The sequence below is a fragment of the Colius striatus genome, chromosome 12, assembly GCF_028858725.1.
Source record: "Colius striatus isolate bColStr4 chromosome 12, bColStr4.1.hap1, whole genome shotgun sequence".
Taxonomy (NCBI): Eukaryota; Metazoa; Chordata; class Aves; order Coliiformes; family Coliidae; genus Colius; species Colius striatus.
Window position 1 is genome coordinate 5,877,090 of NC_084770.1, and position 13,783 is coordinate 5,890,872.

The 13,783-nt window shown below is 40.5% G+C and overlaps 1 protein-coding gene across 1 annotated transcript; it reads left to right on the forward strand.

The window, feature by feature from the left end:
- Positions 1-466: 466 nt before the first annotated feature.
- Positions 467-11,558, forward strand: LOC104555097 (cytochrome P450 2J6). The gene is made up of 9 exons (XM_010198360.2): positions 467-637; positions 2,252-2,414; positions 2,772-2,921; positions 3,832-3,992; positions 6,076-6,252; positions 7,355-7,496; positions 9,481-9,668; positions 10,769-10,910; positions 11,380-11,558. Exons 1-9 carry the CDS (start codon positions 467-469, stop codon positions 11,556-11,558), a joined length of 1,473 nt encoding a protein of 490 aa, XP_010196662.2.
- Positions 11,559-13,783: the final 2,225 nt, after the last annotated feature.

Consider the following 13,783-nt stretch of genomic DNA (forward strand, 5'->3'; position numbering starts at 1 on the left):
GCAGAGGAAATTAGCTGCAAGGCAGATGAAGGGGGTGAAGAAATGTTGGTTTCTGCTGGGTCACTAGGACTTTGCAGGAGTTTAAAAGATTTATTTCTCTGTTGTTGCAAGAGTTTTTGTAAGAAATGAGTACTGTGGGCAGAGATTTTTTTGTCACAGCAATTGCCATGGCACAAGGAGGCATATAATTAACTTACATATTGTATCCCTTGGAGAGCTGTCCACTGACAGATTTGTAGCTGCAATACAACGGAATGGTGTCATATAGGCTTAGCAATAAGAGCACTTCATTCCCTAGGATGGGAAAGTAAAGTGAAATAATAAAGGGGGAAGGATTGAGGCACAGAAGCTTCACTATCTTTGTTTCTTTTCAGTGAGGTCCCAGCAAAGCAAGACAAAGTGGATCTATCCTCAACTTACAAAGCATTTTTTCAGAGGCAACATAGCCTTGTAAATTGGAAGTGAAATGTTAGCAGTAAGCTTGATGCTGGTAGTTTTTGTGGTGACTCTGCTGTTTATGCAGTTTCTGAAACTGCAATGGATCCGAAGACGATATCCTCCTGGACCAACTCCATACCCCTTCTTTGGAAATCTGCTGCAGATGAACTTCCAAATTCATCATGAGATCCTTAAAAAAGTAGGTATTTTCAGACAATTAATTACTGGACCCATAAGCTGATTGAAAAGTAAGTGTGAGTGTTTAACTGAGTCTTATTTGGACTGCTAGGGAGGGATTTAATCTCGATTGTATAAATGTTGAGGTAGCTAGGATCCTTCAAATAGCTGTTTCTTGGTAGGAAAAAAGCCAGCTTACTATGAATTGTGCCATTAAAACCTTATGTGCATATGAACAAAACAGTAGTGATGATAATAATCCCGTCTTACAGGGAAAAAAAGATACATTTTAAGGCAGAGTCTTTAATTCTGTGCAGTCTTTTACATCTCTGTGTTTTGACTATTGTCACACCTGCAAGTTTCTGAATACCCCATGAAAAAGCTACGGAGTGCATATGTGTTTCCAGTCTAGAAAAGGTGCATTTTCTTATTCAACAGATTTTTCAAAAGATCTTAGAATAACTTTTGTTCTGATGTAGAGTTTGGTCAGATTTTCACAGGAAATTTCAGTCTGCTGAGCCTGGATAAGCTGTTAAGTACATGAACTAATTCATTGTGTGCCTACGCTCAAAATCTCTTCTAAGTCCAGTCATAATGCACAGCACTTCTAGAGTTTATATCCTAGAGGTTTATGTTCCTCATACATATATATGAAATATTTAACACTTAAATAGCACCTCACTTTCACTTTTGTTCTCAACCTTCCCTTTCCCTCGTTCTTCCCTGTCCTGACAGTTCTCTTCTCTCAAGTTGTGTATTTCAAGGCAAAGCACTGTGACTCCATGGCATAAAATTGTAGATGGTGCACATCTGTCGTATTTTCATCTATTTCTGACCTCCCAAACCTGAAGAGTGGTTTTTCTCATCCCAAGATTTCGAAAGCCATGTGTTAATTTCAGTTTTGGAAGGACTAAGGGCAAATGTGCAAGCACATGTGTATACACCCTCAATGTGCATATCTGTTCCCTCCTGTTTGCTCCCAGGCAGCAAAATTTTGTAGTCCTCTGGTCCTGCAGTTCTTGGGATATTTTGGCAACTTCCCACACTTCCCTGACGACTCTGCCCCACACACTTGTTTCTTTGAGCCACACACTGTTGCATTTCCTGCAGCCTTGTACTTTTCCAGCTTCTAATTCTCCAGCCAGGGCAAGGACTGTCCTGTGCACTGCTGGTGATGTCTTTGTGCACAGCACTGTGGAGACAAGGCTATCACAGCTGAGCAGGAGTGGAGAGGGTGATGCCTGCTTTACTTGTTTCCTCACTTAAAACACAAGAGAATCTGCAGATGGTTCATGTAAAACTCATGACCTAATGTTTTCTTCTCAGAAGCATGTAAGGATTTGTGAGTTTGGAAACTCACTGCAATGAGTTTGAGTTGTAAGTCAGGCAATAAATAATATCACAGATGTTGGCAGTATCGACTGTCTGACATTTTAGGAACATCTCAATCTTTAGTAAATGAGACTTTAGATACAAACCCTTCTTCAAGCTATATTATATGTAGGAATAGGTTTGATGCTCTCTTCTCAAGGCCAGTCATCCCTCAGGCATCTGCTAAGAGAAAAGATCTGGTTCATCTTGTTTGGTTAAAATGTATTGTTCCTCACCCCTGTTCTGATGCCGCTTTGTTCTACAGATGGCCAAAGTTTACGGTAATGTCTTCACCTTATGGGCTTCAAACACTCCATTAGTTGTCCTGCAAGGGTTTCAGGCAGTGAAGGAAGGTCTGACTGTCCATGCTGAAGACGTTGCTGGAAGGCCATTAAGACACGTCTTTGAGACTTTGACTCATGGAAATGGTAACTATTATTTTCACAGATTCTTTCTGTGTGTCCTAACCCTGGTTTTGGAAACTGATTTAGAGCCTCAAGGCCCTTAATGTAGCATGAAAAAAACAGCTTAATATTTTAATGAGTTTTTCTGCAGCTTTAAAACAAATAGTGTCATAACAACAATGACAGAATGCAGCTTTTGTAAGAGCTTCTCTACAGGAAACAGATTGCTGAGCTAGAAGAAAGGAATCAATGAGGAATGCTCATTGTCTGCTGTAAAACGTTTGAAAATAGCAGGATGAAGGAGAAGCTTCTTTGGCATGTTAACTGTATCAACTCATTAATTTATGAAGCAGTAATGGCATTAGTTCATCATGATCCTAGGTGTTATGTTCTCTAGTGGTCGAATCTGGAAGCAACAGAGGCGTTTTGGGCTCGCAACCATGAGGAAAATGGGAGTTGGGAAAAAACACCAGGAGCACCGACTGCAAGAAGAGGCCTGTCACCTGGTGGAATACTTACAGAAAACAAATGGTACGTGACTCAGTGTGCAGGTCAGTCTGTGCAATGGGTGATTTTGCTGAAGAATGGGTCACCTGTAGCTTTTGAGACTATTTGATTACAAAAATGGATCTAGAGTGGACACACAGAGCTGAGTCTCAAAGGTCTGTATCACGAGACATTTCCTTGCAGAAGTGAAGCATGTGAAACCTACAGGAGGAAGTTAGAACTGAGGCTCCACGGTCCTTGTCCAGTAGTGTTATTACTTCTTAGTCAGTTCTACATTACTCACTGTCACAGAATCAGTACAACATCAAATGATAACACAGTACATGTCACAACACCCCAAATTCCTCTGCAGGAAAGAAAAATAAGGCATGAAATAGCAAAAGCTTTGCCAAAGATGCACAACCCTGTGGCTCTGCTCTGGCAAGCACTGTGAGGAAAGCTGATCTCCCACAGCTTGTGGGAGCCTTCTTGGTGAGAGAGGAGCTTTGTTCCCACTGTGCTGCTGAATACCAGGGTGAATCTGTAGGTGTGCTCAATCATTCTATTTTTGGGGTGTAAAGGATATGAGCAGAGAACAGAAAGTGGTTCTCTTTGCAATTCAAGTTCTTGTTCATGCAGAGTCTCTGCTGACCTTCTTTGTACCTTGGTTATTGCTAAACATGACATCTACTGATGCCAAGCTTCTGTGAAATCTGGATATGTTTATAACTATTACTACTACTTCCATTCCCTCTGGCAGTCCTGCCTTTTTTTAACAAATAGTGCTTTTTTAATATCCAAATTTACTTTCTACTTGTGCCTTTTACCGATAAATTGCAATCCAGCTATCTAATTCATGTCAGGAATGTCTCTAAAATGTGACTAGCTCTCCTTTTTGTTGGGAAAAGCAGGAACAGCAAGTGTTAACTGTGAATGTTGTTCACTGTGTTTGCAGGAAAACCTCTGGACCCCACTATTTCCTTGGTTCACACAGTCTCGAATGTGATTTGTTCTGTGATTTTTGGACACCGTTTCTCTAGAGATGATGAAAATTTTCACCACTTGATCAAATCCATTGATACCATAGCAGCATTTGGGAACAGCTTCTACTTTTTTGTGAGCAAAATGCTTTTTCTCCTTCATTTGTTTGCATTGTATAGATAGACAATGAAAAAGGCAACTTCCTTACTTTTGTAACAACAACAAAAAATTACTAGAGCACCTGGAATTACTGGAGTTTGCATCAGAACTGTACGTCCAGATGCTTAGTCCAAAACATGTTTCAATTGCGTTTTATTCATCATAGCACAGAAATGTGCGACGTCTAGTGGACAGGGATGGAAACACACAGTCTTGCTATGTGTCTGGGAGATGTACAAAGGACTTTCTTGCAAAAGCATGACCTGTACAACCCCAGTGTTTGAAACTCAGTAATAAAACATGGGTTAAAATACCTGACAGGCTCTGAAATAGGTTGATCTTGAATTCTGACAAAGTGTCTTTCATCCCCATGTGATATGTTATGACTGTCAACAAGTGTCAAGAGTAAGCTGCGTCGTTACTGCTTCCTTCACTGCTGACTTCATAAAAACTTAAGTAGAGCAACTGTTTTGCACAAGTGTAACGTATCATGAAGTTGCTTAACAGTGGCTTTTTCCTGCGGTTTTTAGCAGCAGCACCTGTACCATCACTGCATGTCCTTATGAGGCTTCAGTGATACACACTGGAGGTCACTCTCCACTAATTGCTGGATGATATTTGTCTCCATTCAAGGCAGCAGCTCCTCCCTTCACATGTGGTCCCATGGACACAAAAAATACTGTCTCTCTTCTGTGTGAAGCTGTGACTGCAGCTGCAAAAACAGTGGGGCAGGTTGCCTCAAACAAGGGCAGTCTTAACATTAATCACTTCTGAATGGGAAGTGAGGTTTTCTACCATCTCTTAGTAACTGGAAACTGTTGTCATCAAGGCCCTAGAGAATTTGAGGAATAATTTGCTACTTTTGGTTAAAAAAAACCCCAAACAACAACAACAAAACCCAACCAAACCTACTTAATGATTTTTTTTCTCCCAGAATGATTCTTAAGCAACGGTCTAACCCGTCTAAGCACAGAATCATCTCTTTCCAAACTACTCTCAGTAGTTATTTGTATAAGCTGTTCTTAAAAACTCTCATCAGCGTGTCCACAGCCAACAAAAACATTCTAGTCCAATATTTCACTCTGTCCTGCTTTCCACAGTGATGTACAATCCTTTAATGATGGTCTGTACTAATCTATTTTTCCTGGTAAGCCGTCAGGTAGTTTTAAGCAAAATTACGCAGTAGAATCTAGAAGAAATACAAGCCAGGCATCTGAACAGGTTTGGGTGAAGATAAATCTTTGTAATGCAGCTGCCATTTAAATAGTTGAGCCCTGGAGTTACAACCTAATGCATAATTTAAGCAATAATTCTGTAAGCTGGAAGAACATGGTGCAATCTGTAAAAGGGGAAAGAAGAAAGCCAAATGAAGCAGGGGAATGGATTGATATAAAAAGCATTTTATTTCTTTTCTGCTGAGATGTGGTTCTGTAATGGTGCAAGTGCAAGAATGTGAATAGGTTTAGATCAATGAATAAAGAGGAGAGAGTCCACATGGCTCAGTAGCTCTGCTTCATCGAGTTGTTTTGCGTAGGACGCAACTGCGAGCTGTTTGCTTCTTCCCTAAGAGAAGGTGTCTCTGAATGAAATCCCCATGACTGTTACAGCATTCTACAGTAAAAAAATAAGCCTGGGGTTGGATATTTCTATCTTCAGTTAGCAGGGGTGTTCAGCAATTCAGCCTGGATCTACTTTTTCTTAGTGGTGAGAGAGAAATATGTATGCTGGATAAAACTTGAGAACAAGGGCATGTTTTCTATGAGGTCCTTGCTACTGAGATTCAGCCTAGCAAAGAACTGGGGTACAGACGAACTTCATTTGTTCTTTATACATCAAAATGGAAAATTTATAGCATAGAACTAAGAGAAATTCTGCTCCAGAGAAAAATGGGATTCAGAAAGGCTTTAGTGTGTTGTGGGATGGGCACTGTCCCTTCAATGTGCTGGTGAAGATGCAGTCATCACAGTCTTTCATTTGCTTTTCCCAGTACCTGTATTAGGATTAAAGTTCATTTTGCTACTGTCAATAATCCCACATATCTAAAAACTCTCTTTTACAGGTATTTGAAATGTTTCCCTGGTTTGCAGGCCGTTTTCTGTCACCATGTAAACGGATGGTAGCCAGCGTAAATTTTGTCAATGCTCTGTTAGCGAAGGAAGTCGAAAACCACAAACAAAACGGAAAACCAGATGAAAATCAAGATTTTATTGATTACTATTTGGAAGAGATAGATAAAGTAAGTACCTCTGAACTCTTTATATGCTCTGCTAACAGCAGGGGATTTTAAGTGCTCCTTTGATTATAATGTCTAATATAAATTTAGAAATACACAAATTTTCCATCAAAAAGATTATAAGTAGATGAATTTAAAATAAAAGCTGATACCAAGAGATGGTAGGAGGATGAAGTAATAATGTAAATACATTTACAGGTAGGTTATCTGTAACCACAACAATAACAGATCTGCATGTGGTTAAGGCATAACTAGAAATGAGTGTTACGGATTTGTGGCAGGAGTAGAAAGTGTGTACAATTAGTAACTTTGTCATGGCTGAAGAATAAAATGTGGATGTGACCAGGATGAACTTACAAGTGTACTGGAGAATATTAGAATATGTCTTCATATTATTAGGAAAGTTTGCTTTTGCTTTTCCTTTTCCTCCGTTTCTTCCCTTTCCTCCTTTTCCTCCTTTTCCTTTTCCTTTCCTGGAGTTCTGGGCTCTCCAGCTCAAAAGGGACAGAGAAATTCTGGAGAGTCTAGCACAGGGTCACCAGGATGATCAGGGGACTGGAGCATCTTCCTGATAAGGAAAGGCTGTGGGAACTGGGGTTGTTTAGTCTGGAGAAGACTCTGGGGGGGGAGGGGGGGTCATTAATGTTTAGAAATATCTAAATGGTGTCAGGAGGTTGGGACACCCCTTTTTTCTATGGTATGTAGCAACAGGACAAGGGGTGATGGGATGAAGCTGGAACACAAAAAGTTGCATTTAAACATAAGGAAAATCTATTTTACTGTGAGGGTGATGGAGCAGTGGAACAGGCTGCTCAAGGAGGGTGTGGAGTCTCCTTCCTTGGAGATCTTCAAGATCCCCCTGGACATGTACCTATGCAACCTGATCTAGGTGGACCTGCTTCTGCAGGGGGTTTGTTCTAGATGATTTCTAAAGGTCCTTTCCAACCCTACCATTCTGCAATTCTATGATTCTACAATCCCTTCCCTTCCCTTCCCTTCCCTTCCCATCCCATCCTATCCCATCAGTAAATATTCCTGTGATGCAAGCTGGTTTACTCATTTTTTTTGTCTGCTGTAGCTTGATCTTTCCCGTTCGTATTTGCAGACTAAAGGAGATGCTGATGCTACTTACGATGAAGAAAACTTGATCCAGACAATTTTTGACCTCTTTTTGGCAGGTACAGAAACTACAGCCACCACTTTGTGTTGGGCATTGCTTTACATGGTGGTTTATCCTGATGTTCAAGGTAAGCACACTCAAACAGTCCTGCAACTTTTTAGAAATTACACGTGTTCAAATAGTAGTAGAACTTGTTCAAAGAATAGTGGAGGAAGTACTTACTAGGGTATGAATCAAGTGCACTGCATGGATCTGTTTCTTGCTGTATCCTTTCTGACATATAGGCTGGTCATCATAGGTTTTGTTTTGTTTTTAAGAGATGTATACAAAATGCAGGATATGATCCATCTGATCAGATGAAGGAGTTCAGTCTTGAATGAGATAAATTACATCATTGCCCCTCCACTGACAATAATGATGAGAGTTCCACTGAGATCATCTTTTCCATGACTGGTGCTCTTTGATGTGCTTCTGGATTCTTCTCAGCAGAAATAACTTCAGTACAGTGTGAGGCTGCTTATATGTGTGGTTATTCCATGAAAATTAACACTTCAAGTATGGATATCAACATAAAAAAAGATGGAGATGAGCAGCTTGAAAGTATATGCTTTTAATAATGATAGTCACAGAAGAAGGATAAAGATTGGCAGGGTAAAGTAAGTGAAAAGGAAGGGTTAGAGTGTGCAGGATTGAAAGAACTGAAAGGTATACAAATCACTTCAAAGATCTCACACTTGAAAGTCTAAGCTGGACTTGAAAGTCTTAGTATCAGGCACAGCTTAAAGGAAAAAAGCACTGGCAAGAAGAAAATGATGGAAGTGGTAAGAAGAAAGGACCTCCCATTGTTGTTACCTCTTCTGAACCCCTAGAATGCGAGACAGGATTGCACATACTGCATTTTCACAGTATGGTCTTTCACCTGCCCAGGATGTATTAAAACAGTCTTCAGTTTCCTGATGCATAGGGTCAATGCAACTGCAGTGATAAAGACTGCATTCTTAATTAGACCATTTCAGCTCATAAATTAATCAGAAATTACCATTTCAGCTCAGATTGTAAGTTAAAAAAAAAAGTCCTTGAGAAGAATTAATTTGTGTAAGTGGCTCCTAAGGCAGAGAAATACAGAAGAGTGATTAAGTCATCTCTAGATGACAAGAAAAATCTATATGGCTCTGAGTAAAGAGCACTCCTTGACAAGTCACTAAACTGGTTTCTTAATGCATGGTTAATATTTGATTTTCCAGTTGATTCCCTGCCTCTAAAAATCATTAATAGAAGAAGTCTTTTTGTCAATTACCAGCAGTAACCATAACAGGAACTCAAGTGTTCTTACAGGGGGCCTTTGTCTGCTACCATTGCTTTTAAACTATTACTTGAGTATGCAACACGCAAACAACTTCCATGTCAAATCCTAGTCAAGCCATCTGCATGGGAATTTGAAGGCATTCTTATGTTATAAAATGTCTTTTTCATGTTGTTGGATCAAGAGGAGTGTAGCCAGCAAGTCAAAGGAGGTTCTGCGCCCCCTCTGCCCTGGTGAGGCCTCATCTGGAGTCCTGTGTCCAGTTCTGGGCTCTTCAGCTCAAGAGGGACAGGAAACTGCTGGAGAGAGGCCAGCACAGGGACAGCAAGATGATCAGGGGACTGGAACATCTTTCTTATGAGGAAAGGCTGCAGGATCTGGGGCTAAGTCTAGAAAAGAGGAGACTGAGAGGGAATCTTATTAATGTTTACAAGTATCTAAATGGTGGGCGTCAGGAGGTTGGGACATCCCTTTTTTCGACGGTATGTAGCAACAGGACAAGGGGTGATGGGATGAAGCTGCAACACAAAAAGTTCCATTTAAACATAAGAAAAAACTATTTCACTGTTCAGATGAGGGAGCCCTGGCACAGGCTGCCCAGGGAGGGTGTGGAGGCTCCTTCCTTCGAGGTCTTCAAGACCCACCTGGACACGTTTCTGTGTGACCTGATCTAGGTGAACCTGTTTCTGCAGGGGGTTTGTTCTAGATGATCTCTGAAGGTCCCTTCCAACCCCTACCATTCTCTGATTCTATGAAACATACAGAGCTGATGTTTGCTGCATGTTTAAAGACAGATATTCCTCCTCAGAGAAAGTCCAGAAGGAGCTGGATGCTGTTTTGGGCCGTTCCCATTTAATTTGCTACGAGGACAGAAAAAAGGTGCCCTATACAAACGCTGTCATTCATGAGATCCAGCGATACAGCAATATAGTCTTAATTGCACTTCCCAGGCAGAGCCTGAAGGACACGGAGCTGCTGGGATTTCCTGTTCCAAAGGTACAAATATGCTGTATAGTTGAATATCTGACATCTGAGACACTTGTAACTGTTTTGAAAGCTAATTTAATGTAAACTTTTAACAACTGAAGCCACCTCAATGATTCCCAAACCACCCAGTAATTCCCTAAACGTTTCCTTTTTAAAGTGTCTTTTTATTTAATTGCTTGTTTAGTTGAAAAGCAACTATGATTGAGAACTGCTGATATCAGCAGGTCTTTGCTGCATTAGATTAATTTAGAAAGGCTTTTGAGGCTTTTCCTGACTGGGTCCATGGACTCTTGTGTCCTGTTGGTTCTGGCAATGCCCCTATGTTGTGATTGTCTCTAAGGCTGACCTCCTGCAAGGAAATGTGCACTTTGTCCTAAGCATCAGTAGGTTCTTAGATCATTATTGCTATTGACAGAAAATCCCTGAATGGTGACTGGAAATAAACATATTGATTGCCATCAATCTCAAGTGTGTCCCTTGTAAAAATGGCTTCTTGGTTAACAGACACCCTTCCAAAGTGGAAAATAGCTTTTACTGAGAAATTTGCCAATTTGAAAGTATTTTCATATCACAAGCTTTCAAATGTGAAAGCTGTATTTAAAATATGATTATGAACATTACAAATGTTACAATGAAACTGAAGTAATTTCAAGTTTTGTGACTGAAAGGTACATCAGGGCTTATCTCTGAATATTCACCCCTCGCTGCCTTCCATAGAGGTTCACTTGCACTCCTTTTTTTCTGGGTCTGCTCAAAGCAAGTCTAGCCTTGCAGAGATTATTATCAGATGGGGAAAAATTAAACTGACACTCAGGGTATTCTGTAAGTTAAATGCTGAATAAGTGATAAAAATATTTGGTGACCACAGGAAAAATGAAAATAATACACTTGAACAACATGGACTTTAAAATCCTAACCATTTGTGGTGTTGAATGCATTGGCAGCAAGTAATAAAGTGTCAAAAGTTTAAACTTCCTAAGAAACATGTTAAAGCTTGATCTCACTTTCTGAAAAAATGAGGACTTTAAATTCTTTGCTCCTTTGTTATCATTTGCTTATCTGATGAATATGAACAATCAGAACTGAGACCCAGGCTCCTTTTTTTACAGAACACCATAATTCTATCAAATATTGACTCTGTTCTGTCTGATCCTGGAAAATGGGCCACACCTGACAAGTTCAACCCAGGTCACTTTCTGGATAAAGATGGAAACTTTGTAAACAGAGAAGCATTCCTACCGTTTTCAATAGGTATGTGCAGTGAACAGGGTTTTACCTGCTCCCTGTGATGACAACTTAAGACCCATTTTTTCCCCAGCACAGCTGGGAAGGCAACTACAAAGGTATATAAACACATGTGACTGTTCAGAGGTGACAAGGAACCAAGAAGCTCGATGTACATGGAAAAGATTGGAAGAGAAGGAATGAGACATAGTCAAGTTTCTCTTAAAGGAGAGATCCACTTATCAAAACAGTAGCAGCAGACTAAGTGCTCTGTCTAGTCCTGGTAATAATTTCTACAATGTCTTGCTGCCAGCTGTAGATAGAGATGGAAATTGTTGGTGGAAACACAAGCAGCCAGTCTGTATCATTAAATGACAGAGTTAGTTAAAAGAAAAGGACAAAGTCTGCAGAAAACAAGGAAGCAAGTGAAAAGCTTACCAATGAAGAAGGGTATGATGGAAATGCTTTGGCTGATTGCCTTTCTGTCTTTTCGCAGGGCACCGTGTGTGCATGGGGGAGCTGATGGCAAGGATGGAACTCTTCATTATTTTTTCCACCCTGTTACAGGCATTCACATTCACTCTGCCAGAAGGAGTGAAAGAAGCCAATACAAAGCTTGTTTTTGGGAGCACAATGAAGCCACATCCCTACCAGCTCTGTGCCCTTCCTAGGTAGGAAACGGTGCTCCACAGATTCAGGGAAGACCTCCTCTGCAAGATTGTCTATGCGTGTGAATTCCTTTTTACACGCTGTAAGGTTTTTGCTTCTCTCTTGGTGTGATTAATCACTATCCTGAAAGATGCTTTCCAGACAGTTGCATCCTGAGGACTGTACCTACAAAGAATTAATCTTTCTTTCTTTTTCCTGTTTGGAAAATCTTGGTAAATTTCTCCTGGTGTGTAGGAAATAAAGGCATTAAGGGAAGATTTAGAATTGAGCCTTATTTATTGCTAACTGGAAAGAGGATTTACAGGGAAAGTACCTGAAGCAAAGTCTAAAGTCTCTGATTAAAGATCTGAACACTCTTTCTCATAAGCCATGGTTGCATTTGTGGAGATAGGCTTAGAGGTCTTTCAGTCTGTCCCAGGAGACTAGTGGATGCAGGTGTTAAGCTCATGGAAGGGGCTTTCTAGAGAGGCAGATGGTATCATCTGAGGTAACATTCCCTCAGACTGATCAGATTTGTTAGATATTACTCTATCATTGACACCTAGTGAGACAGTTCAGGGTTTTACCCACTGAAACAGGTAGCATTTCAGCCCTCCAGATGAAAATAGAGGAGTGGCTTCATCAGCCAACTGTGGAGAGTGTTTCATACTACAGCCAAGGACTGGAAATCAAATGACAACAGGGATCAGACACAACATGTGGGTAAATTCTTCTTTCTTATAAGCCCACTGGTTAACAGCAACATGTGAACATGTCTTTTTCATGACAGGTTGTCTTCTGGTGGTGTTTGCTCCAATCCTCCAGTAATTTATTCAGCTTCACCTATTCTTTCAGTTCTTTATGTGATTCTTTGCCATGGTTGACTGACTTCACACCAGCCAGCACAAATTATCAAGGAGTGACCAACAGAAGATTTGGCACTACCAAAGAATTCTTGAAGCCCTTTATGAGCCCTTTATAGTGCTAAAGGACTTGGCAAAAGTGCATATTCAATGTGTTGCCAGTTCTGTTACTGACAGCGAACAAGGGAATTTTATTTGGGCAGCATTGGGAGTATGTTTTTCCTGAATGACATACAAAGTGGACACACTATGCCAACAGAAGAAGGATTATCTTCACACAGTCATTATGAGCTGTATTTGTTTCAATACTCGTTTCTGCCTACTTGGTATTTTAAAGCACCCCAGTCTAACAGGTAGGGATATGTGAAATCAGTAACCTGCACACAGAATTAAACATGAGTTGCCAGTTGCTTCCCCTCCAGGATTACCTTTATGGGATGGTTCAACCCTTCTCACTGGTGTTGACTGGACAGCAGCATGTCCAGACAGGTGGGTGATTGGTGTGAAGTCCCCTCCAGGCTGGAACCACAAACATCCCCCAGGCAGTGGCTCCGCACTGCTAAGAGAATGCTTCATTTGCATCCAAAGTGGTAGCAGGAGGAGAAGCAATGACAGCAGCAGTTCCTTGCCTGCTGCCTCAAAGTTAAAAATCATAAATCCTAAAGAACAGCATTGAAGAAATGCTTTTCCTGGCTGTGTTTAGGAATTATGAGGAAAATGGAACCTCAGCAAGCTCATAAATGCATTTCCCATCAAATAAAGATGAATATCATACCTCAGCTCTAAAACAACCTATGGTCATCTTCCTTTTCCAGCCAGAGAGAACTGTATTCCAGGCTATGTCCAGCTGCACCACTGGTTAAAGTGTCTACTGAACTAAAAACTAGTGTGGTTTGAAGCTATCAAGTGTCAATAAATGAGGTTTTTTCCCACTGCAACACACTGCTTACCTCCTCACCTCTGCCTCCTTCCCTATATTTCTGTCACCTATCCAAAGTGTTGTTACCTTTACAGCCTGTACCACCTTCCCAACCTCATTTTCTCATTTATCCTAGCTTTTATTCTCTTCATTTTCGTTCTTGAGTCAAGACTATTCCTTGACTATTCTTCCATCAGAATAAGTAATTCAGTTTCACAGTAGAGAGAATGAAGTCACCCTCACTGTTATAGAAGGTCTGTTACAAGCGGCTGAAAGTACAATTTTGAGCCTAGTCTCTACATAAATTACTGGGAGTTATTTGACTATTAATGAGATTTGCTTTTCAGATTCTTTTTAATACATCTTGTATGTTTGAGCCTTAAGGATCTAAGTAGATTACAAATTGTTCCTAGATAAACTGGAATGTAATCCTGTAGTGTCACCTAATATGAGACAAAAACATAGCTACA

What these genes read in the sequence shown, in the direction of transcription:
- LOC104555097 (XM_010198360.2), top strand. Translation starts at nt 467, where the DNA reads ATGTTAGCAGTAAGCTTGATGCTGGTAGTTTTTGTGGTGACTCTGCTG. An exon ending in GGTTTATCCTGATGTTCAAG is followed by an intron (nt 7,497 to 9,480) that starts GTAAGCACACTC and finishes ATTCCTCCTCAG; the next exon opens with AGAAAGTCCAGAAGGAGCTG. An exon ending in ATTCCTACCGTTTTCAATAG is followed by an intron (nt 10,911 to 11,379) that starts GTATGTGCAGTG and finishes GTCTTTTCGCAG; the next exon opens with GGCACCGTGTGTGCATGGGG.